At 34.7% G+C, this 23,941-nt stretch overlaps 4 protein-coding genes across 4 annotated transcripts; 2 read left to right on the top strand and 2 right to left on the bottom strand.

Moving 5' to 3' along the window:
• Nucleotides 1-145: 145 nt before the first annotated feature.
• LOC140826490 (uncharacterized) lies at nucleotides 146-4,476 on the top strand. The gene is made up of 6 exons (XM_073188820.1): nucleotides 146-457; nucleotides 1,256-1,637; nucleotides 1,936-2,132; nucleotides 2,971-3,115; nucleotides 3,585-3,738; nucleotides 4,138-4,476. Exons 1-6 carry the CDS (start codon nucleotides 399-401, stop codon nucleotides 4,161-4,163), a joined length of 963 nt encoding a protein of 320 aa, XP_073044921.1. The 5' UTR covers nucleotides 146-398; the 3' UTR covers nucleotides 4,164-4,476.
• Nucleotides 4,477-5,540: 1,064 nt separating this feature from the next.
• Nucleotides 5,541-8,467, bottom strand: LOC140826488 (receptor-like protein kinase FERONIA). Its single transcript, XM_073188817.1, has one exon. The coding sequence runs from the start codon at nucleotides 8,409-8,411 to the stop codon at nucleotides 5,784-5,786; it is 2,628 nt and encodes an 875-aa protein (XP_073044918.1). The 5' UTR covers nucleotides 8,412-8,467; the 3' UTR covers nucleotides 5,541-5,783.
• A 3,175-nt stretch (nucleotides 8,468-11,642) lies between these two features.
• On the top strand, nucleotides 11,643-11,898 carry LOC140826491 (large ribosomal subunit protein eL39-like). Its single transcript, XM_073188821.1, has one exon. The coding sequence runs from the start codon at nucleotides 11,661-11,663 to the stop codon at nucleotides 11,793-11,795; it is 135 nt and encodes a 44-aa protein (XP_073044922.1). The 5' UTR covers nucleotides 11,643-11,660; the 3' UTR covers nucleotides 11,796-11,898.
• Nucleotides 11,899-13,237: 1,339 nt separating this feature from the next.
• LOC140826489 (putative methylesterase 11, chloroplastic) lies at nucleotides 13,238-16,699 on the bottom strand. The gene is made up of 5 exons (XM_073188818.1): nucleotides 16,177-16,699; nucleotides 14,770-15,006; nucleotides 14,335-14,475; nucleotides 13,803-13,934; nucleotides 13,238-13,719 (listed from the first exon to the last, which is right to left on the bottom strand). The coding sequence occupies exons 1-5, from the start codon at nucleotides 16,519-16,521 to the stop codon at nucleotides 13,447-13,449; spliced, it is 1,128 nt and encodes a 375-aa protein (XP_073044919.1). The 5' UTR covers nucleotides 16,522-16,699; the 3' UTR covers nucleotides 13,238-13,446.
• Nucleotides 16,700-23,941: the final 7,242 nt, after the last annotated feature.

Here is a 23,941-nt window from a genome sequence, read left to right on the forward strand (position 1 = left end):
ATTAATAATCGTTATTTTTCGACGTGTACCGAGTAAATACGAGGACCAAGGCGTGCAAACCTGATTATTAAAACTGGATCAATTGTGGAATTAGAAGTGCCTTCTCCGCTTTGCTCCCAAATAGGGCCTGCCTTCCGCCAATTGGCTTCTACTTTTCAAAATGGTATATATAAACTAAAAATGAATTTTTCGTTGCAACTTCTCCACACACACACAAAAAAAAAACCTCTCAATTCAACTGAATCCTTCCTGTTTTTCGAATTTTTTTTCCTGAAAAACAGAAATCTGTTTCTCCAGAGGGGTCGTTCTTTTCAGGCGACTTTTGGAAATGGTGATTTTCTGTTATCGTTAGGGAATTTTTTTTATATTTGTATTTTTGAGTTTTGAATTAGGGCAACATGGATACCGCTGGAACTCATAGACAACCGTTCGTTCAAAAGGAGATAAATTGGGACAAGTAAGCTTCGTTGATCTGCTATACGTTGTTATTGTTCAATAGACGGTTGTGGGATGAAGTAATAGGCAATGGAAATGCGTTTCTAGGTACTTCGTGAATGCGTTGAATGCATATTGAAGTAAGAAAATATATTTTTGGATGAAGTTTATTAGTTGTCTTGTTTTTGCAGTAATTGTCATCGTGAAAATTAAATCAAAATGATATCTGCCATTGTCCTATCATTTGGGTGCACGCTGAGGAAACATTACACACCCCGAAACATATTTAGTCGCCCAAATCTGGAATCTTGGGTTCCACACAGTTTTGATTGTTGTTTCTGTGAATCATGTTGGAACTTGATTGTTCCAGATTTTTTAATTTTTTCTTTATGGCGAGGCTGGGATGGTGGGGAAGTTTAGTTGGCCGATTGTTTTCCATTAAATTTGCTATCCAAGTAACATGATTCTATTCGAGGTAAGGGCGAGACGTGAGCAAAATATACTGCCAGAAATGTTTGGATACTTTTTTTTTTTGTGAAAAATGGAGTGTATAATTACATTATAATGAGGAAGAATGTACCAAATACAACCTATCAAATAGTACGTGGAAGAAGAATCAAATAGTATAATATTGCTAAACAAATATCAAACTTACTGTGGTTTGGACACACCACCTCAGAAGGGGTCCATATTTGTGATGCTATAACATCGAGCTGCCTCGTTTCGTCTGCGGGTTGTTAAGAATTTTTTTTTGGAGGCATCTGTTACATGATTCATAGGTTCTTTATAGTTTGTTCATGTTCTTATTCTCCCTTCACAGACTCGACAAAACCAAGTTTTACGTATATGGAGCTGGGATTTTTACTGGAGTGTCGGTGGCACTTTATCCAATTTCAGTTGTGAAGACCAGGCTACAAGTTGTTTCCCGTGACACAGTGGAAAGAAATGCATTTTCTGTTGTTAAAGGCCTGCTAAAAACAGATGGAATTCCTGGTTTGTATAAAGGTTTTGGCACTGTCGTTACTGGAGCTATACCTACCAGAATTATATTTCTTACTGCATTAGAGACGACAAAAGTGGCTGCTTTCAAGATGGTTGAGCCATTTAAATTGCCAGAGCCTTCACAAGCAGCTATAGCAAATGGGATGGCAGGCATGATGGCATCTCTTTGTTCCCAAGCTGCATTTGTCCCAATTGATGTGGTATGTTACACACAACTTTTGCACGAAGCTTTTTCAGTCAAATTTCTCTTTATGGGTTCTTTGTGTTTTTAAAAGAATCAAAGCACATAAATGAAGCAAATGCTTATACCTTTCGAATGCCTAAATATTAGTTCTTCTTTTATAAATGAAATAGTTTTAGTGATCTTTCAAGACCAATCATCCTATATATTATTGTGTTCTGAGGTTTTGTACATCTCCTGCCACCTTTCCTTCCTCTTTTACTCTTGCAAGTTTTATTAGAAAGCTTAAAATCAATTATAGCAATCTCTTGAAAAAGGTTAGTCAAAAATTGATGGTGCAAGGATATTCTGGCAATGCAACTTACAGCGGGGGCCTGGACGTCGTTCGTAAAATTATCAAAGCTGATGGGATTCGGGGACTATACAGGGGATTTGGTTTGTCTGTTTTGACTTATTCACCATCAAGTGCAGTCTGGTGGGCAAGTTATGGAGCAAGTCAACGTGTGATCTGGAGGTATACCATTCGACTTCAGTCTGATTCGTGTTTCTGCTGGATAATATCTTAAACCAGCCTCTGACATTTATTTGGTTTAGATGTCGATGAATTAACTAAGCTTATGAGAAATATCATTCTATAAAAAGCGGAAGGATTTTGGAAATAAATGCATTTGTTTATATATGTATCAGAAAGAACTTTATGCTCAGATGATTGTTTGATATATAATGAATTCATGAAGTGCATGTGGAACACACTACTAACTGTGACAATTTTCAATCTCTGCAATGAATTCAAGACTCCACGTGGTTCACAAAGTTGAAACATCCGGCAGATTCACTTTTCTTGGATTCATATGTAGGATTTTATCCAATACTTAAAAATTGCGAGATGGAGTTAAATAGTAATGTTGATTTTTTTTCAAGGTTACGATCTCACAGACCTGATAAGTTGGCACTGAGCACAATGTACGTTCTATTATCATTTCAATATTATTCCTTCAATTCGCTGATTATATACATAAAATTTCAACCAATATCATTCCGTAAAAAGTAGTTGGAAAGAAATGCATTAATTTCAGAGGTATTAGAAAGTACATAATGCTCAGATAACTATCATTTGATAGAAAATGAACTCATGCAATAGAAGTCCAACAACACACTACCAACTGTGACGTTTTTCTTGTGCTGCAATGCATTCAAGACTCCATCATGTCTGGTCACATAGTTGAAACTTTAGGCAGCTTTACTTTTCGTGGATTTATATGGTGTGCCTTTATCCTATACTGCACAATTGTGAGGTGGTGCTAAGTATTAATTTTTTTGAAACTTGCGTACATTTCTTGTGTCTCTGGCAGACTCGTAGATAACGGCATTGGAAACGATGGTTCCAAACCAAGTGAAGGAAAAATTCTGTTAGTTCAAGCTGCTGGAGGGATTGTTGCTGGTGCTTCTGCATCATGCATCACAACCCCATTGGACACAATCAAAACTCGCTTGCAGGTATTTTGACCCTTCATTTCTATCATGTATCAGCTCTAAAATTTCACCATGTTACTTCCTGGTCATTGTTACGATTAATGCGGTTTGTTTCTTGTATCTTGTTTATGACTGATTCATTTTTGCCATTATATCAAATAGTTAATCTCCTTCGAAAAATAGAAAACTGTCAATTTCAAACTAGGCTAATTGAGACTTATACGAGTTAGAGACTTGCATAAAGGAACTGTTGTTTTCTTGCAGGAATCGATATTGTCGTCAGAATGACCAAGTAGAATATGTGTACTGTTTTAACATCACTTTTTTCTTTGATGTCTCAAATGTTGTTTGAAGCCTCATCATAGTCCGGTTTTGTTATATTTTCTGCTTCTTGCTGGCATCCTATTACTTTACTATAGTCAGAGAAGTGATAATCGATTCAGGAGCCTCTATTTTTTGTAGCTCGTTTAGACGATGCTTTTATGTACGCCAGGTTCTGGAGCATGAAAATAGACCTACTGCAAGGCAAGTGGTTAAAAAATTGATTGCCGATGATGGATGGACTGGATTCTATAGGGGATTAGGCCCAAGATTTTTCAGCATGTCTGCTTGGGGAACTTCAATGATACTGGCCTATGAATATCTGAGTAAAGTTTTCTCCTCAAACCAGCTTTATCATGTTACTCATGATATCATCTTTTATTTACATGGTCATCTGTTTCTAAAATGGTGGTGATGTAGTATAAAATCATTAAACATATTTTATTTCATTGTGTAGATATTGTTTAGGTGTTAAATGCACTGGTATCACTGTTCCATTTTTTAAATAATGTCTCAATCAATCAAGAGTAATTTTAAATCCGGCATTTTTTTGGGTCATCGTTAGAATCATCAAACAAGTTTTAACCTCAAACTGGTTGCGATCACTCAATAGTTTTTTAATTGCATATATTTACAATTTATTCATACTTATCCACATCTATTTGAATCAGCTGATTCTGGAGCTCGAACTAATGATCATGTGTACTCGTTTTTTCAACTTGTAGAGCGTTTGTGTGCCAAAGATGAATAGGCCCGTCGACAATGATGGACAGAGATTGCAGTCTTCATTAAAAATGGAAGATATTTCGTTAGACCTGTTTAGGTGGGAATATACATCACCAAAACTCAGTCGAAACTTCTCTTTTCCAGTGAACCAGGTATTCAGAGAGTATCCCTTTGTTACTACAGAAGAATTTGATGACACGCCAATGTGTTGTAAACATTGTTCCAGTGATTCTTTGTGATTGATACACGCTCTATAGTTGGTATGGTCAGAGCAATCTGAGAATGTAATGCTGTATTCTTAATCAACCTAAACGTAATTCTTTTTTTTTTTCTGTTTTTTTCAATATGAAAGTAAAAGGGATCATTTTCATTTTTCTCACACATGGTCTGTTCCCTCCATCAGACAAATCTGAGCTGTATTACTGGTGGTGCATTAAATTCTACGCCTAAAACATCTTTTCAAGTTTTTATTTTTTATTCAATTTATTGGAAATTGATACATGCAATGGAAGAATCGTAACTATTACAGTGAAAGAGGGCATAAACTGGACCTTGAAAATAATAAATCATATATTCTACTAATCGAATTATTAGCAAAAAGAATATCAATAAATAGCTCACATATACTTGAATTCAAAACCTCTCAATTTCCAGTGCTAGGAATAGGGAATTTGGATTGAAAAATGATAGAAAATCACTGGCTTTCAAACTCCTCTTACTTATAATTAGTTTGGGTTAGCCCAGATTAGTAAAATGCGTTTATATATACTCAGAGTGAGTCTTATGTGAGACCGTCTCACAGATCATAATCTGTGAGACAGGTCAACCCTACTCATATTCACTATAAAAAGTAATACTCTTAACATAAAAAGTGATACTTTTTCATGGGTGACCCAAATAAAAGATCCGTCTCACAAATAATACCCGTGAGACCGTCTCACACAAGTTTTTGCCATATACTCGTAAAGGTATATATTTCCACGATCTTTTCAATTCAAGTGTACATTAATTTTGGATAAGTAATTTTTTTTAGTTTGAAGCTATAAACCTTAATATTCCTAAATAGCAATGCTGCAACTTAACGCTTAAAAATAACATATTCTTTATTGTAGGATTTTCAACATTCTATTTTTTCCTCTCTTTTGAAGTGAAGAAATTTCAGCATTCGACAGCTGAAATAAACAGGAGATGATTAAATACCTTTTGTTATATGCAAAGTCGTAAACATTCGTCGTTCGGTGTGAGTAATGACCAATGACTTAATGGTTCAATAAAATAAAATAAAATAAAATAAAATAATATTGAATTTAATGGTCCAATTTGGTTGGCTGCATCAAAGGGTGATGACAATTCCAGAGTTGTATCATTCATGGGTATTGAATTATATGACTAAGTTTCGAACTTTTTCAATTATTTGGAATTTCATTAATTTCAAAGGATGGAAATATCAAATTTCACACACCAAATATAAAGACTTTCAAATAAACTGTGACATGCTAAAGATGTAGTTAAAAGTATCGCATTCAAGAACTAGTAAATATTATTTTTACCGTCCCAGTGGATTTTTGATCTCGGAGAAAACGTCACCGGACTTCATCAGTGAGCGATTGAAAGTATCGCATTCAAGAACTAGTACATATTATTTTTACCGTCCCAATGGATTTTTGATCTCGGAGAAAACGTCACCGGACTTCAATCGCTCACTGCTATCAGTGAACAAGTTGGTGCTTTTTGATCCTGAAACATTCTGGTCGCCGCCAGAAAATATTTCTTCTTCATCTGTCGTGTTTGCCTCTCCGTTCTTCATCAATGGATACAGCGGGCTTAACTTGAAAAACTGACCGCCGCCGCCACCTCCATCATTCTCGGCCTCCTCCTGCCGCTGTAATGCAAACTCCAAGCTCCACAACACGTCGCTCATTACCGGCCGTTCAATCCCTTTATCCATCAAGCAAATCATCGCCGTCTCGATGTATTTATTCAGACTCGCAGAAGAAATTCCACCCCGCAGATTTGGATCGATAATCTTATCAACAATCCCTTTTTTGTAGCAAGATTGAGCCCACTCGGCCAGGTTCATTTGCTCTCTAGGCAGATTCTGAAGAATTGCCGGCCGGCCGCATAGAACTTCAACCAACACGACCCCGAATGAGTACACGTCGGACTTGTCTGTTAACTGCCGCCGCTGGTAGTACTCTGGGTCGACATACCCAAAGCTGCCTTTCACCACGGTGGAAACGTGGGAGGGACCGTCGCCAGTGGGGCCCACTTTCGATAACCCGAAATCTGATACCTTTGCAACCCATTTTTCATCCAATAATATGTTGGTAGATTTCACATCGCGATGTATGATTGGGTATTTGGTGCCCGTGTGGAGATAATGCAACCCTTTTGCAGCGCCAATGCAGATTTTGAGGCGGTCGATCCATTTTAATGGTGGGTTTTCAGAATTGTAGAGATGCTCACGTAGAGTTCCATGGGACATGTAATCGTAGACTAAGATCATTTCTCCATTTTCGTCGCAATAGCCGATTAGGGATACTAAGTGCAGGTGTCTGAGTTTGGATAACATTTCGATTTCAGTTTGGAATTCCCGAGCACCTTGGTTTGATGATGGGTTCAGTCTTTTGATTGCCACCGCAGTAACCGTGGCTCCAGCGTTGGAACCGGCTGTGTCTGTGTACCCTTTGTACACGTTGCCGAATCCTCCTTTGCCAATTACATAAGTATCATCGAAGTTATTGGTGGCCGATTTGATCTCCTCGAGCAAGAAATGTCTGCATAAATCCGACGGCAGGGAGAAGCCGGAACCGGTGGTCTTTGTGGTGGATCTTGACGCGGTTGATAATGGGACCCACGATGACTTGGGAAAACTAGCGTGCACAGAGTCTTTCACTCTCCTGCGCCGCCGGAAAATCAAAAAACTTACGACGGCGGCCACAACAGTAGCTGCAATTACACTTGCAATAATAGCGTAAATCAATGGAGAACTTTTCCTCTTCTTGGTCACTGGATTCGTCTCAGCTTTTGGGGTTAACTGATCCTCCGAAGGTTCTGGATTGGCTGCTGCAAGACTCCGATACGAATCACTGATTTTGAAAATTTCCAGACCGTTTAAAACAGCACTGTAATATTCTGGTTGGGTTAACTTATCCGGAGTTAAAGAAAGCCGGAGATCTTTCATTCCACGGCGGCCATCGTCCGGAACCCATGCCACATAGTCCATGAAGATAGGAATATCATTCCCGCCAGTCCAACTAATTATGTCAGCCTGTATCTCCACCGTCTCATTGTTGATGGAAATCGTGAAAACCCTTTGATTCTGCTTCGTTACCTCCTGCTGAATCTCGCAAAAATGGAGCCTTAACAGGTAATTAAACCCGGAATCAACAGGAAAAGCCCACTCCAGACTCACGCTTGTATTGCCTGTCACTCTCGCAGTGGTGTACACATTTTCCGGCGCAGTATAAGCCGGCGTTCGGGAGTTATACTTAATCGAAGCATTGTCTTCATGAGGAGTGTAACCGTAATCTACACCAAATATATAGTTATCATCTTGATTCCAGGCACGAAACATACCCGTATCATTCTGAACTTCTATATCGCTTCCACCAACATTTAGCCTGTAAAGATTTTCCAGAGCTGTATCGCTTCTCAGATAAAATACTCGAGTAGAAGTCTTGAGCGGCTCGTCATTTCCTCGGAAATACAGCTTTTCAGGGACCGATACAATTTCAATCCCATTAACGAAAGCAAATGACTCCGGATTCGGTATGAAAGTTAAGTTAAGCCTCTGATTTGAATCAACATTAAAGATAAATTCCTTGATAAACGCAGGATTACTGGGATCAGAATTGAGAGACACACTGAAATTTGTCATTAGAACGAACCCATTCGCCGTGACCGTGAAAAAAGACTCTGAACCATTGTAACCGGAGAACATGCTAGGGTAAAAATACAAACGGAGGAATTTCGGCCCGGCCAGAAGCGGGAAAGTATATGTGAAGTTGGAGGTGAAGACACGCGCCGTCAGGTACGGTACCTGTGTCACAGATGGGTGCTGTTGCGAAGCTTTAGAGGAGATGGATATGGCGGTGGCCTCGGGTGGTTCGTATTTCGAGCGCTCGTCGCTGTCCCAGCTCCTCTCGTTTTCATCTGTTTGTTTGAACGGTGCTCCACAGTCTAGGAGTATGTAGTCGGTGGCATTATACTGAGCCGCGACGGCGGCGATGAAGTGGAGGAGGAGGAGGAGGAAGGAGATGATGGTTTTCATTGGCGAATTGTATAAAGTTCAGATTTTTTTGGGTCATTTACGGAATTTGTGAGAAGTAGAAGAGATGACGAAGGAACGAAGACTTGGAGTCAGAAAAGTCGACCGAATCAGCCAATCATAATACATGCTTTAATTTCAATAAATTTATATACTAAAAATGAAAATACCTGCTTTTTTTTTCTTTAGACTAGTAGCCAACGCGTGTGTCTGAATACATGTAGCTAATATATTAAATATTCATGATATTACAACATAATGACGTCACAACATAAAGAAGAGACTTTATTTTTCACGGTGGCTAGTTTAGAGAAGAAATAATATTATTTTTCACGTGAGCAGTTTTCTTATGACGGTGAATATAATATTATTTGTTAAAAAAATTATAATATAAAAAATGATAAAGGATAAAATAGAAAAGAAAGTTGATGTCCTCATAAAGAGATTATTATTAGTGGTTCAACTATAATAAAATAGTAAATAGTAAATAAAAAATTAAAAAAGGTAAAACAAGAAAGAAAGTTGGTGTCTTCATATAGCGGTTATTATTAAGACCTCATACTTCCGTTCAAAAAAAATTAGGGCTTCATATTTAATATAATAGTAGAGATATATAATATATAATTTTATTTAAATATTTTTAAAAAGATGGGATTAATGGGACATGTTGGAACGTCAAGTAGTTCGATTTTTAAGAACATCTTACACAGCTGGCGACTTCTCTAAATCACAATTCAATTATTAAGAAATCAATATACCGACGAAGTGTAAATGCCGCACTTGTGTTATTACGTTTTAGGTATCGTTTGATTTGCTTGATTAAGTTAGTTTATTTTTTTTAAATTCATCTAATCATTTGTTTGGTATGTTTTTTATTTAACCAAGTCAATACCTCCTATGAATGATTAGGTTATATTAGATAGGTTAAAATAATACCTCCTCATCCCTAGGATTATTTATCACACTCTTAATACATCGTATTTTTCTAATTTTACTCTTCTCCTAAATTCAAATTCACCATCACTTCCTTCCACCGACCGTCCACCGGCAACTCCCGCCAAAGGCCGACCACCGCCTCCGGTCACCCCGTCGTCCACCGCAGCCGGCGACCGCCGGCACTGTCGCCACTTCTGGCCGACAACCGCCTCGCCTCCGGCCGTCCACCGCCAGCTGCCGACCCCCCCGCCGCCGCCCACCGACAACCTCTTCCGGCCGTCCACCACCAGCCGCCGACCCGCCGTCGCCAACGTCGATCGCCGCCGACCGCCGCCGCCGGAGTTGAAGGAAAAAAAAGAAAAGGACAATTTTGTCCTTTAATCAAAAAATTCAAAATTATCTCACACTTAAAAATCTTACCAAACAAAATACTATTTTACACCATATATTACATTTTTATTACAATCATTTTCTTTATCATTTACATACTAATCATTAGTTTATTTTATTCTTCAAAACAAACGCTGCCTAAGAATATTGGTTTTCTATTCTATAGATAATTAGGAAATTTTTTTTTTCAGCAACCGTAATGTTTACGGTTGGAATCAAGGTATGGAGTAGGATCGAAATTTCGTGCGACAATAATTTTAAATAAGAAACCTTTTTTATAACAAAAAAATGAAAAAAAAAAAAGTAGTGGATAAAAATTCAAATTGTAAGGATGAAATAAATTGGACAAGTTTAAGCCGAACGGATGATGAGTTTTGATGGCAGTTTAGTTCAATCCATATTTCGGCATTATGTTCAGAAATCCTTACAACTTTGGCCCATTTCATTGAATATGTTTATTTCTACATACATTATATGAACACTCTGAACATTAACAGAAAAAAATGGTCAATTATTTTAAAAAAATTACTTCTTGCAAATGTATTTCAAATATACTTTATGATATCATTTTCTTAACAAAATAAACACATTTTAGGATGTTTTTTTCTTAAAAAATAGTTGACCAAGATTATTAAAAAAAAAAAAACCAACATTAGGCCATGTCTGAAAGAGTTAAAATTTTCGAGGGCATAAATTGTGTCTATATGATGTAAAAGAGATAGCTCAATCTAAATACGGTTTTTGAACTCTCGTACGATTTAAAATATTATATTCGTATTATTATTACCAACTATAACTTTGAGTAAAACGTCGAGTGATCAGCAATAAGATATATCATTTTATTTAAATATTTTTCTAAGAGAAATTTTAAAAAAATATTTAATTAATGACGAGGCTTGGAAAGTCTAGTCCTTGATTTTTAAGAATAGCTTACATCAAGGATGTTATTCCAAATCACAACTCAATTGGAAGAAAATCAGTATACTCAATGCATGACTAACACATATCTTCATCATATAATAATATAAACTAGTGGACGAAGCACAAAACACAAAAGTATATTTATTATTATGTTAATAAAATTACTAAATGAATTCATATATAGTGACACTTAATTTATTAATTTTCAGAACATTTTTTTTATTAATAACGTGAATACATAAGATTTTGAGTTGTTAAGTTCATATGTTTATTTTACATAAATCTGCATGGTTTTTATATCTATATACATTTGTTTATCATTATTAGTTTTGGGCAACAAATTTGTATCAAGATCATTTAATTTATACAATGGTTTATGTATATTATTAACCTGATTTTTTTATAGATATTATGAATCAAAAACATGAAATAATCAATAAATAACACAAGAATATAAGTCTAAAAAATAACACATTTAATACAATTTATTTTATTAGATTAAATTAATTTATAATTATTTGTTTCTAAAAATTAAATTATTTTTATTATAATTTAAGTGTAAATTTATTGGTATCTTTAACTAATTTGTAAGTAAATAATTTATAAAATATTGTAAGATTTTTTTTTTTTTGGAGTCGAGTTTAAAGTCTATGTTGAATAATTATTTATATTATATATTTCGTACAAAAATTTTATAGTTAAAATTGTCAAGCTATTTTGAAGGTGATTTATATAATTTATCCTAAATATGAGGGGTCAATAGATAATCTTCCATTCTTTAGGGTTTTGTATCGCCGCTTTTCTCTGCGATACACTCTTCACGCAGCAGAACCCTAGGGAGAGATTCGTTTGCTGCCAGAACTCAAAATGGTACCTTTCCCTTTCGCACTCCCATTCACCTGGAAAATTAATGTGCTTCAAACTGTTTTTGGGTTGAATTTTATAGCTGAAAATTTGTAACTTTGTGTGTATAATATGGATTTACAGCCGTCGCACAAGTCGTTCATGATAAAGAAGAAATTAGCGAAGAAGCAGAGGCAAAACAGGCCGATTCCGTACTGGATCCGCATGAGGACTGACAACACCATCCGATACAACGCCAAGCGCCGCCATTGGCGTCGCACAAAACTTGGATTCTGAGTTTTCCCGTTTCTCGATGTTGTTTTCTGTTCCTGTCAGGATTTCGTGTTTACATTTTTGAATGAGGATCATAATACAGATGAAAGATTTCTTTTTGTTTTGATTGATGTTCTGTATTTTAGATGTTGATTTTCAAATTTGGGTTCTTGATTATCTATGGCACGTCGGAAAATGGCTTAGTCCGTGTAGCCGACCCCGCAACTAGCGATGAAGAGCTATGATGATGATGATTATCTATGATATCTTTCGTTTCTATGGTTGTGAGTTTGCAGAAAATCAATAAACCCTTTCTTGTAATTGACTTGGAACTGAATTTGAATGTTAGCTTTGCGATGATGTGATGGTTAAAATATTTCATAGCACACTCATACCTTGTCGAAAGTTTGTTTTTTTTTATTCAACTAATATGTGGCTGTGATACCATTGTGTATCTGGGTTTCCCTTGGAACATGAGGTATCCTCTAAATTGTAATTCCTTGAATCTTTATGTGCTTCATTATATACTTTCATAATCTAGGAACTTGTGCAGAATAATGGATCGTCATGTATATTTGTAGACTTTAGATGACTGCTAAACAAAGGTTTGAACTTTGTTTTAAAAAAGTGTGTTCCATCCATGGGATGCTGTGTTTAGAGAGAAATGCCTATATGATTAAATTTAAGGTTTGTGACTTTTGGTTGAACAAGAGCGGTTTCTGATTTTGATATGCTTCCGTCAGTGATGGCCCAAATTTTTTGCCATTTGAGATCAATACTATTTCATACACTCCACAGTCATTTGATCCCAGTGAGCTTCCACACAACCACTAGATTGAAGGGTTGTGGATGTTTTCTTATTTAATCCAGTATTGCTAGAAGGTTGAGAGATTCAGCATGAGTTTGACGTAATCATTTTCTTCTCCAGATTTAATTTTTGTGGCATTTCTTGTTAGTATGGAAAGTGTCTTCACTGTCTGCTCCCCTGGAATTTCATGTGTTGTACAATTATTTATTCATGTTACCTGAGGAATTCAAAATTAAGATTGCCATGGTGGCTTATTGTTGGTTCTAAGACTTAATGGCGGTAGCAGGGTAGCTTGCATTGTTAAGTTGATCTATAGTAGGGAAAAAGTTTTGAATAACTTGAGCACGACTGTTCTTCCAAGTCTTGCAAAGATCAGTTCATTTGTTGCGTAGACTCGACAGAATTCCAGTATCCCGGTAGTTTTAAATTTGTGGCTGATTGGCATACAACTCCCAATGGATTTCACGAGTTCATTATTCTTATGCATATCTATAGTATTTCTGTTTCCATATGTTTTTTATTTTGCATGTAAGAGCTATCTATTACATGAGCACTACAGGCGATGAAATACCATGTACGCAGGTAAAAAGGCGTGGATTATAGAATGAAATCACCGGTTGTTAATGAAGATCGGTAGGGAAATAATGGTAATGCATAATAAATCAAGGAACTATATTCTCTCTTTTATTTAACAATTTCCAGAAAGGGTGTATCAACAATAGAGCAAAAACTTGAAGATACGTATCTACCCGTTAGCTTAAACAAAACAAAATCCATCCAGACCGCATCTCTGTCTAATGTCAAAATGCTCAGGATGCAGAAACTCAAGAATGAATGGACTTCAGAATCGATCACCATAAAGCACATTCATGGAATCTTCGATACCTCTACAAAAAGTTTATGCAACGCCTGAGGCTTTGAGAAAAAAGGTGAGTGGTCTGCACCTTTAAGATGGAATACCTGCTCCGGAGGGCTTCTATTTATCATGCATTCTTGTACAACAACGGGTATGGCATTGTCTTCCAGCGTTTTGATAAAAAACCTTCTTACAACCCCTTGCTTTGTTTCAGAAAGAGAGAGTTTCTCCAAAACTGGTGAAAAGGGAATTGATCTCATTGAGACAGAAGCCAATGCAACATCCTGGCAAAGGAGAATGACCAAGAAATTAGTAATAGTTGATATGCGCAAAAAATGTGAGATCCATTTCTCAGTTTACAACCTACCTTTGTGGGACTCTGGTTGAATAGCAAGTCTTTCAAGAGGGACTTATCGAAATCAATAGCAGTTGGAGATTGATCATTTCCATTGGCATACAGGAATACCTGTGCTCGTCGCATCAATTCATTTGATTCTGCCTGAAATAGCAATTCCGTTTCAGTTTCTTCATATTTTCCATGCAGTGAACAAAATTCTATACTACTTAATTGTATATGGACTCTGACAGCTCACTTGGGACTGTATGACGGGGACATGGCCATGTGGCTCAAGTAGACGTATCCAAAACTGGAGCTTAAGAAAGAGTAGCAAAAAACCGAGTATACACGTAGGGAATGTTTAGGAGCTTCAAGGACCAAAAACTATGCCCTGGGAGAATCATTTTATGATTAGGTGGCAAAGAATTATAGATCATTAACACTATAACATGCCATTCAAAAGCTTCATCTAAGTAAGCAGGCTGATTTTGCCAAGGGTAATTCCGTCTGTTTGCATGCAAAGAATCCATATGAGACAAAGTAGACCAGATAGAAATCATACCTCTGAAAACACATCAAGGGCACTTTGGCCGTCGATCAACATTGTTGCAGCAATAAAAATAGCTTTTGAAACTTTAGAGGGAAACAGCTCCATTGCGTATGATATACATGCCCCTCCAAAATCGTGTCCAACTAAAATCACCTGCATGAATCGAGAACATTACTTCCAGAAAAATATGGTGTTAAAGCAAACAGTGTAAGCATAACAACACGAGCATAAATTAACTTCTAGTTTTTAAATACAAGTAAAGCAAAACAAATAAATTTCCTTCGGTGTCCAACTCATTAATATTTCATACGGTAATACACCATTTAGTGGAATGGTATTTAAATTTTATCTGAGAAAACAAAGTACTGAAATGAAGCATACACAGATTATAATTATTATCATATTATTATTATTATTATTTGTTACAATGTTCTGATAATATCTTACCTTCTCTCCCTCGGCCAGCTTCTCAAAAAAATCAGTAAGCGGTTTCACATATTGTGAAAGACTGGTGATGTGGTTCGTGTCAAACGAATGAATCCCAGAACCAGTCAACTCCACAGCTGTTACTTTATATCCACCTTCCTCTAGTAACGCAATCGTTTTATACCAGCACCAGGCACCAAAGCCACCACCATGAACAAGTACGAAATGGCTGGTTTCAAGATTCGCAAGGTTGATATCCTGGCAATATAGAACTGATCATATCCTTAAAAGAGAACGGTAAATAAATTTTATGCTTTGCTCCCTAACACTGAGATAAGATAAAAAGAACAAAATATCATTTGAATTGATTTAGTTATATATAGATGTTGGATGCAAAATTCAAGATGATAGATGAATTAGAAGACCACCAGGAATACTTTGAGGCGACCTAATCCAATGTAGCACTTGCGTGAAAAATTAACAGAGATTATGAAATATTTGGAGTCAAATACTCAGAATGGAGTAGAGCATTAAAGAACCACACAGCTCACAGTTGAAATGTCAACACTAAAATTAAACCCTGGCCATGTAATATAACCACTCACCGCCACCCCTACGATTAACTGTGAACACAAGCAGTGTCCCCATCGAATGAAAATTTTCATTGTAAGTTCACAGTAAGTGGCCCTGGCCCTGGCCCTGCTTCTTCCGCTCCAAACACAACACCAGAAATAATCCAAGGCAAAGCCATCTTAACGTTTCGGAGTTCAGACCTAACAATTTTATCCTCGTAGATCCCAGAAATAACTAGATTCTCAGCTCAATTTGCTAAGTTCCTTATAAGCTTTAAGATTTTGAAAATGTGAATATGTTGAGTGCGATAATAAAAATAAAACAAGTGCATCAACTGCGAGCTTTGTTAACGTCGGACCCTCCAGCATCAACAAAGAAAAATAAAAAAAAAATTAAAACTTGCTGTCTTGAAATGAAAAAAGTCGAAAAACAATCCACATATCGAAAACTCTTCTGGAAAACTGAGTTTCTTAACATTGCAGAGCATGAATGAAGCATTTAAATGTTTATGCAGTCGACAATTCCCACAAAAATAAAAATCGTCGTCTAATAAAAATATGGTTATAAATAAAAGATATCGACGGTGTCATTTTGCACCACCCAATTTTTTAACAAAAGCCAAAAAACAAACTTCGATAAAGCAATAACAGTTTCAACTTTACAGCCGGACTCCATTATTGGTTAGACCATTATCAACATAATTACCCATTATAGATAAATCACAAAACAAAGCTGAATTTTGGATACAGATTACTATAAATCAAACAATTTCAACTGGTAAAACACAAACATTAATCAGAAAATTACGAATATAGATAAATAAACTAATCGAATAATTGTTAAACTCGTATCTACCTGATTAACAAGTTGATGAGGTTGTAGCAGGGGATCAGTGAGCGACCTAGCTCTGGAGCTCGAACTCCTCGGCAATGCCTGATTTTTCTTCTCTTTAACACTCGGATACCTTAACGAAGAAGACCTGTCAAACTGCGTCCCACCTCCGTTCTGCTTCTGTTGCTGAAACAGGATCGCCGCCGCCAGCGCTTGCTCGTGAATCAAGCCATCCTCTTTCCGAATCCTCGCCCACCGACTGCTTCCCACAGCGCCGCCTCCCGCCAGCGAGGCTGAGCGATTCGCAATTCGCCTCGACGGTCTTCTCGACGCCGTTGATCCACCGTCCCGCGAGAAACATGACCCCATCGTTCGACCGACGACGACGATAGTTATCGGATCGTCGCATGCAAGTAGAGTAAAAAAACGTAAACGTCTACAGTTACATAAATACGAGAGTTACAGTTAGTAAAGCTTAAGATATGAATCAGCAAAGCACGCAATCGCAGAGAAGTTGGCCTTTACTCGTTGAGGAAGACGATAAAGAAAAGCAAATGGCAAAAGCGTTTATGGATTAACAATTAGCCTCGATTTTTGTTATTATTACTAAAATGACATCTGTACTATTAATTGCGATTTATTTATGCATGAATCATGTTGTAGTAGGAGTTTGTGGTGTGAGCATGTTTTTTTGTGTGACATCAATCTTATCGATATTTACAATAAAAATAATATATTTAGTATTAAAAGTAATATTTTTAATGGATGAATCAAATAAAGATATATCTCAAAAAATACGACTAATGAGATTGTCTCACAAAAATTTTTGTCTTATATTAACGGAATAAATAATGTTTAGATAATGCCTCCCATTTACATTTTAATATTTTTAGTACACAAACATCAATATTAAATTGTTTATAAACTTTAAAAAATTACATCGCTCAATAAACAATTCTTTTGTGACGATACAATTATTAAATTTATAACTTAACACCGTACTGACATTTTTGGCATGCAATTCAATCAGACAAAGACGTACGACACATTTTGATATAACTCGAAGTTTATAGAGTACGCAACAAATGTGATTGTCGGTCTCATCTTTCATATAAATAAAATAGATGTGACATAAATTATAGTTAGCTTAAAAACACGTGGATACTAATGATATTATTTGGAATTTTATTACATCCTTTTATTAATCCCCATAGAATATATATAAAAAATTTGTTAGTTTCATGTATATGGCCATAATATGTCGATAAAACAAAGACCAAACGGTTATATTTTCTCCCACCTACACACACCAAACCTATATTTTATATATATAATATTATATATAATATATATATATATATATATATATATATATATATAATATATATGAAATGCAACATTAATATTATTTAATTTACTATAATGTATGTAGAGGCGCATGTCAACTTGTGTGGGACAATAATAAATTAGATTAGAATTTGTCATTCAATTGACGTTATTGCATGTAAGCTATATATTCTCCTTATTAATTGCTACTACACACATGCATTACTTAAAAAAGATGAAGAAAAAAACACATGCAATACTAATTTCACCTAAAAAAAAATAAATATTAAAATTAATATTTTAATCATATTTATCTATTTTTAGAAAAACAATATAAATTTATATAGAAAAATATATTATTTTACACCAAAATAAATTTTTTGTAGAAAAATGTTTTTTTATTATTATAATTTTTGGAATTATGTAGTCTTTGTCCTTCTAGGAGTTAAAGAAATGATATCTAAAGCTTTAATTTTTAATTCAAAGTTGAGATTGTTTATGTAATTAAGTATATTTTTATTGTCCCAAATATGCGATTATCTTTTTTTTGACAGAGAGAGAGAGAGATTAATTGTCACTATTTTTATGGTATATAAAGTAGCTTTCCATTAAGTTCAGACATCCTAGAAAATTAAATGCTTCTTTTCATTAAATTTAAAATTTATTGCTTTTTCGATGCATCTACTTCTTTTGACATGCAAAGTCTGTGAAATGTTAGTAATTAATTATTTGCGGTCTCTATTTTATTTATAGAAATATCAGTATATCACAGTATACAATTAATTTAGTTTTAGATATACAAAACATGTGTGATTGATAAGCATATAAATATAATATTGAAGATTTTGTGTGTTGAATATGAGAGAGGCCTACACTGATTCGACTCAAGCAGTTTCCCCCAAGTTTAAAAAGTCTTTACCTTTTAGACTTTTTTTACCTACGACTTACCGATGTTCTAATATCGATAGTCAGAACCCTGTTTCTTAAAAAATCGAGAAGGCAAGCCAAACCTTAATTTAGTAGAAAACAATCTTTTGTCGAGTTGGGGCGTATGGTCCGATGTGTCGGGGGTACTAGTAACTAGCTTAGTGAATCGATTGAGAGAAAATGTCTCAAGCCAATGTTCGAGCATCTGACACTACGTGATGAATGAAAGCAAAGAGAGGTCATGAGCTACAATACCCGAGAAAGATTTGATTCAACATTTTCTATGATTCGACTTAGTGAAATTGCCTATTTCATATAGGAACTAGCTGTATATGTTGTTCAGATTGATCAAAAAACGTCTCGGTTTTTGCAAAAAGAAACTCTTGGTGTTTCGAACTGCTAATGTGATAGTTAATAAAACCGGCCAAGCAAGATATTTCAATGAACCGAAGCACGTTTAGGTGAAACTTCGACCGAAGTTCAGAAAACAAAACTCTAATCGTTAGTTATTAAGTTAAGCTTCATGCAAACAAGATTTTCAGTCATTTTTGAAGAATGGGAAGGAGTTGGAGATAAATTAATAGAATTTTCACAGGATGAAGCAACTGTTTACACAGTTTCACGTCTATCCATACAAGGAAATCTTTGGCTTAATTGTTATACAACCCAGAAAATGAATAATTAATTTAGCCATAACAAATGCAACATGATGCCAAGAATCTATAAATAGTCGTTAATAAAAAAGCTGTGCTATGGAAGATGGAAAAACAGCAACACTAATGCCTTCAAAAAATATATAAAACTATAATTTCCAAAGCTTTGGAGAAATTCAACAGCACGAACAAACAAAGATCCAATAATCATATTTTCAATTACCCTTCCAAAAAAAATAAAAAATAGTGATTTTTCTCTAAAACAAATACAGAGAATCCCCACGATAGAAAGCCACCTTGAATGCCTTCATTCACCCAAAAGTTGGCCATAGATTATACTCAAAAGTCACCAAAAAAACAGCCTTCAATCATCAGAAAGGAACATACAGGATGTAGTAAAAGTTGAAGAGGTTGTGGCACAAAATCCTTGAAGTAAATGCATTTCCTATTGATAGAAAACAAAAGGCAAATCACAGAGAAAAGTAGAATACTCGATGCAAGCATGGACAAGCACTGTCAGGAAAGAATGTCGAAGAACCATTTGCTTTAGATCTTGTTGAAGTTCTTAGCAAACGGTTCGAGGAAGCTTGCGCAACAAAGGTAAGACAGAATTGACTACAAATATCATGCTCTCCAATAGCTATGCAGTCACCTGTTGTCGGACTGCAAAAAGGAAAAAAACAGTGTTAAACTCATTCTCAATAAGATTAAGACTTTCGATGATATTTTGCTTATATAGTTTTCAGCAAGATCAAGAAATAAATACCTGTGTGACCTCACACATATATTTGCAACTCCCATTCTCGAGTTTGTGCTAATGACCATTTTCAACTAATTACAAACATGACTCTCTTAAGACACCAGATTTCTGATCCCATCTCAACCTTAGGAGTGCAAATCCAGTTTCAATTAAATAAAATGTATATTCAGTCCTTTGTGCCTATTCTCAAAATCGGTTGATGCAAATTTTATTTTATGGAATGAATAGATTGGTTACATTTCTTCAAGGGTTTATTTAAGAAAAAAATCATTTAATAGAGACAATTGTAATGAGTGGATGATCAAGATTTTCGAGGTGAAGTTGGTCAATCTTCGTCCCTATGAAATAAACCAAAAGATAATCGGCCAAATGTAAATCGATCCTTGATTGTGTTGGTGGTTGATCAAGGTCGATTTGAAGTTTTATAGATCTTGTTTGATATGTAAATAAACAAAAAGTAAATTATTGGTTTGAAAATTGTAATTTAGTGTAGTTATAGTGCACTTGATGTAATATATTTTTTTTTTACCTCTTGCAATGATTTTTAGTTTTTCAGTAATTTTCATGTTTTTGGACTCTTGTGAAATGGTGATATAAAGTTTTGTTTGTGTATGTATGTTTGATTGTTATTCTTACATTCAAATCATCTCTTAGTCAATATCAAATTTTTCTCAGTTGTCCTTTTATTTTTTGTCGATTGCACTTCGGTTGCTTATTGGTGATAAGTCACGAGCAAAATTAACTCTTACCTATATTATTTACCAAGAATAGATTGACGTGATTTGATTCATAATTAAATGATGAAACAGTCGTCGTTATTTGATTTTTGACCGAACTTTTCTAACACAATAATTTAAGAATAATTAAATTTCTATGATTTTCTCGATATTATCATAAGTGTACAAGTCAAATTTAAATATAATGTAACAAATGTGAATATCGTCCAACGTAGATTGATACACGACAAATTTACCTAAAACACAATTATTTCGTTAACTTAAACAAAAATATGAAATTTATTAAAAGAAATTGTAATTCAAATAAAATTATTCAACAAACACAATATACATGAATTTATTAAAAGAAATTGTAATTCAAATAAAATTTAGACATGTCAAAATAGGTTGGCGGGACGGACAGCCCGTAACCCGCCATTAGGTGGGACGGGGCGGGCCAACCCACCATTTTGGTGGGCCTCTAAATGGTCAACCCAACCCAACCCAACCCACCTTACCTTGGGCCGCGGGTTAGGCGGATAGACCCACTTATATTTTTTGAGAAAAAATTGATAAACAATATCGCAGTAAATATAAAAGAAAAATACATTACAGTCAAATAGTTTCATAAAATACTTAAAAACATTGAAATAAGAATTTAAGAAAGCATACAACATAATCCATAAAAAGTAAAGTGTTTAAACAAAACATGAAGATTGAGACATGGAAGAGAACATAAAATCGAGGAAAGAGACGGTTGTAAATTTTAAAAAGTATTATGTCTTCAACAATACACATAATTAGCAAACCTCCGCCAGGTCCACAAAATTTCACTGCAACTCGTCGGATTTCAAACGAAACCGCTCTTGGGTTCACAATCAACTGCTATGCTTAAAAATTATTTTAAGAATCATGAATAAAATTTACAGGAATTTCTTCCCTTTTGTTTTCTTTATGTATATCTGTAATTTTCTTTCTTTTTATTTTCTTTATGTATATTTGTTCTAAGAGTAAATTATCAATAAATTTGTTTTAAGAGTAAATTATCAATATATTTGTTCTAAGACATGGAGGCGCATGAAACTTATTTCAATTTTTGTATAAAACTTCAAAATATAAAATTTTATCCTAATTCGGCGGGCCAGCCCACCCCGTTTGGGCTCGACCCGTCTTGACCCGCAACCCAAACGGGCTCAACTCATTTGGCCCGCCTCCAAACGGACGGCTATTTTATCAACCCAATCTGTTCAATTTTTATAGCAAGACGGGCCGGTCCGACATGCCTAATCCAATTTGACAAGTCTAGTAAAATTATTCAACAAACACGATATACATAATATAAATAAAAATAATAAACAATTAATTGTTAGGATATCAATTCACATGCTCTTAATCTTCTATAATGATTGAATTTCAATTCATAAGCCATGTTTTTGACGAGATTCATCGATCTATCAATATACTATGTCGACCTATATTAATATAATTAATTAATAAAATGAAGTAACCAATTGTTAGTGTGTTATTCAACAACTGCAATTGATAATGAATAATAGAATCTTCAAGCTTTTGACCCATTGGGTTATGATTAACAACATGTACAACCTTGTATGTTCATGAAATTTGTTGATCCACAGATTATGTTATATTATCATGTTATAAAATCTCATGTCGATCTCAGTTATAATGCATAAAATCACTTCTAAGTTGATCATGCTTCAAAAGTGAAATAAACACATTAACATAGTCAATAAAGCTTTAAAATAAAATTCAATCTTTAAATCCAAACACGACGTAGATGTCTAGGAGGTAGGATCTCATCAATCCTAACAAAAAGAAAGAAAAAGTAGGTAGAAAATTGGAAAACGAATGTCCGTGGTAGTGTCTTTATGTCTCGTCTTTTTTCACGGCCCCAGATTTCTCTCCCTTGGAGATATTCTTGCTTTGTCTACAACTCTCTTCGGCGATTACTTTTTGTGGCCTTAACACGACTTCTGCTACCTAGTTTTACACTCCACATCGAGTTCTTCTTTTTGTCATTTTTACCTATAAATTAACTAATTCAAGTGAGTAGTACCCCATATACACAAACTATAAAATAAATGAAAAAGTGCAGACATGACATAACAAAATCATGCAACAACAGACTCAAAATCACATACTCGTATATGTAAAATTGACACCTATAATTTTATGTCGATCGCCCTTTAGTTGTTGCTTATAAATTTTGAGGAAAATTAATCCTTACTATATTATATACCAAAATCAAACGATGACAAAATTCAGTCGCCTCTCAGGCATTATCAAATGCTTCCTGATCATTTTTTAGTTTGTTAAATCGCACTTCGACGTTGGTTGGTGATAAATTATGAGAAAAATTAAATCTTAATATATTATTTATCAAGAATCAAATAACACGATTTAATTTGTCATCAAATGATGACTAAACTCGATTGTCATTTGATGGCTCTCAGTTTTTGTTTCATCGTTTATTGTCAATTGTTCTAAGTTGTTTTTCGGATTATTTTCCATTAGCTTTATATTTTAAAATCTCTCATCAATGAAAGTGTACTTAAATGATGGCAAAAGTCATTTGTCACTCGGTCGCTATCAAATATTTCTCAATCATCTTTTTGAATTCTATCGATGTCCTACAGTTACTTGTTGGTGATAATATGACCAAAATTAACTCTTACTATATATTAATTAAAAATAATCAAATGAAATTATTTATTTGAAATCAAACAATGATAAAATTCATTTGTCTCTAAGCTGCTTTCAAATGCTTCTTATTCGTCATTTATAAAAATAAGTAAGTATTTTATTAGGATATGATAGATATAGATTTTAGCCATAATAATATGCTCTAGTATATAGTGTATTTATATATATAATCAATTATTTATTAATTTATAAGTTAAACTTCTATTTTTGCTGTTTTGCATGTTAATAAATGACAGAACTTCTATAAATAACGCTCTCACCTATATCTTACTATTTACAGGTAGTAAACAATTCAAATACTTTTGCATGCCCAATTCGTTGTCACTTGTATGTTTCCTTCTGTTTGCAATGAGTAATCTTTCCGTGGCGTCATGTTCTAATATTTGCTTCTTTCTCGTTTGATTTCATCAAATGGAAGCAAAAATGCATTTGATGATGGTTGGGAGTTTTCGGTGCCATCGAATGAAATTCGAACTGTAGTGTTGGTCGGTAAAGCCGGTTTAATATATTACATTGAACTTTTCAAATATCAATAACCCATTTAATATCCCCAATATATTACTGCTTACACTCTGAAGAACTCAAATCATGATTCGTCCATGAGAATTCAACCAAATTCTAACCATCAACATAAAAATTTCAAACAGTAAAATGAAATTAATAAGAAAAAAAAAGAGATTCAT

This window comes from Primulina eburnea, chromosome 3, assembly GCF_022965805.1.
Source record: "Primulina eburnea isolate SZY01 chromosome 3, ASM2296580v1, whole genome shotgun sequence".
NCBI classification, from domain to species: domain Eukaryota; kingdom Viridiplantae; phylum Streptophyta; class Magnoliopsida; order Lamiales; family Gesneriaceae; genus Primulina; species Primulina eburnea.

Bases quoted from the DNA above. Each gene is read 5' to 3' on its own strand.
- LOC140826489 (XM_073188818.1), bottom strand. From the start codon at position 16,521: ATGGGGTCATGTTTCTCGCGGGACGGTGGATCAACGGCGTCGAGAAGA. The intron at 15,007-16,176 runs GTAGATACGAGT...CTATATTGCCAG, and splicing joins CTCATCAACTTGTTAATCAG to GATATCAACCTTGCGAATCT. The intron at 14,476-14,769 runs GTAAGATATTAT...CGATTCATGCAG, and splicing joins AGCTGGCCGAGGGAGAGAAG to GTGATTTTAGTTGGACACGA.
- LOC140826491 (XM_073188821.1), top strand. From the start codon at position 11,661: ATGATAAAGAAGAAATTAGCGAAGAAGCAGAGGCAAAACAGGCCGATT.
- LOC140826488 (XM_073188817.1), bottom strand. From the start codon at position 8,411: ATGAAAACCATCATCTCCTTCCTCCTCCTCCTCCTCCACTTCATCGCC.
- LOC140826490 (XM_073188820.1), top strand. From the start codon at position 399: ATGGATACCGCTGGAACTCATAGACAACCGTTCGTTCAAAAGGAGATA. The intron at 3,116-3,584 runs GTATTTTGACCC...TATGTACGCCAG, and splicing joins CAATCAAAACTCGCTTGCAG to GTTCTGGAGCATGAAAATAG. The intron at 3,739-4,137 runs GTAAAGTTTTCT...TTCAACTTGTAG, and splicing joins ACTGGCCTATGAATATCTGA to AGCGTTTGTGTGCCAAAGAT.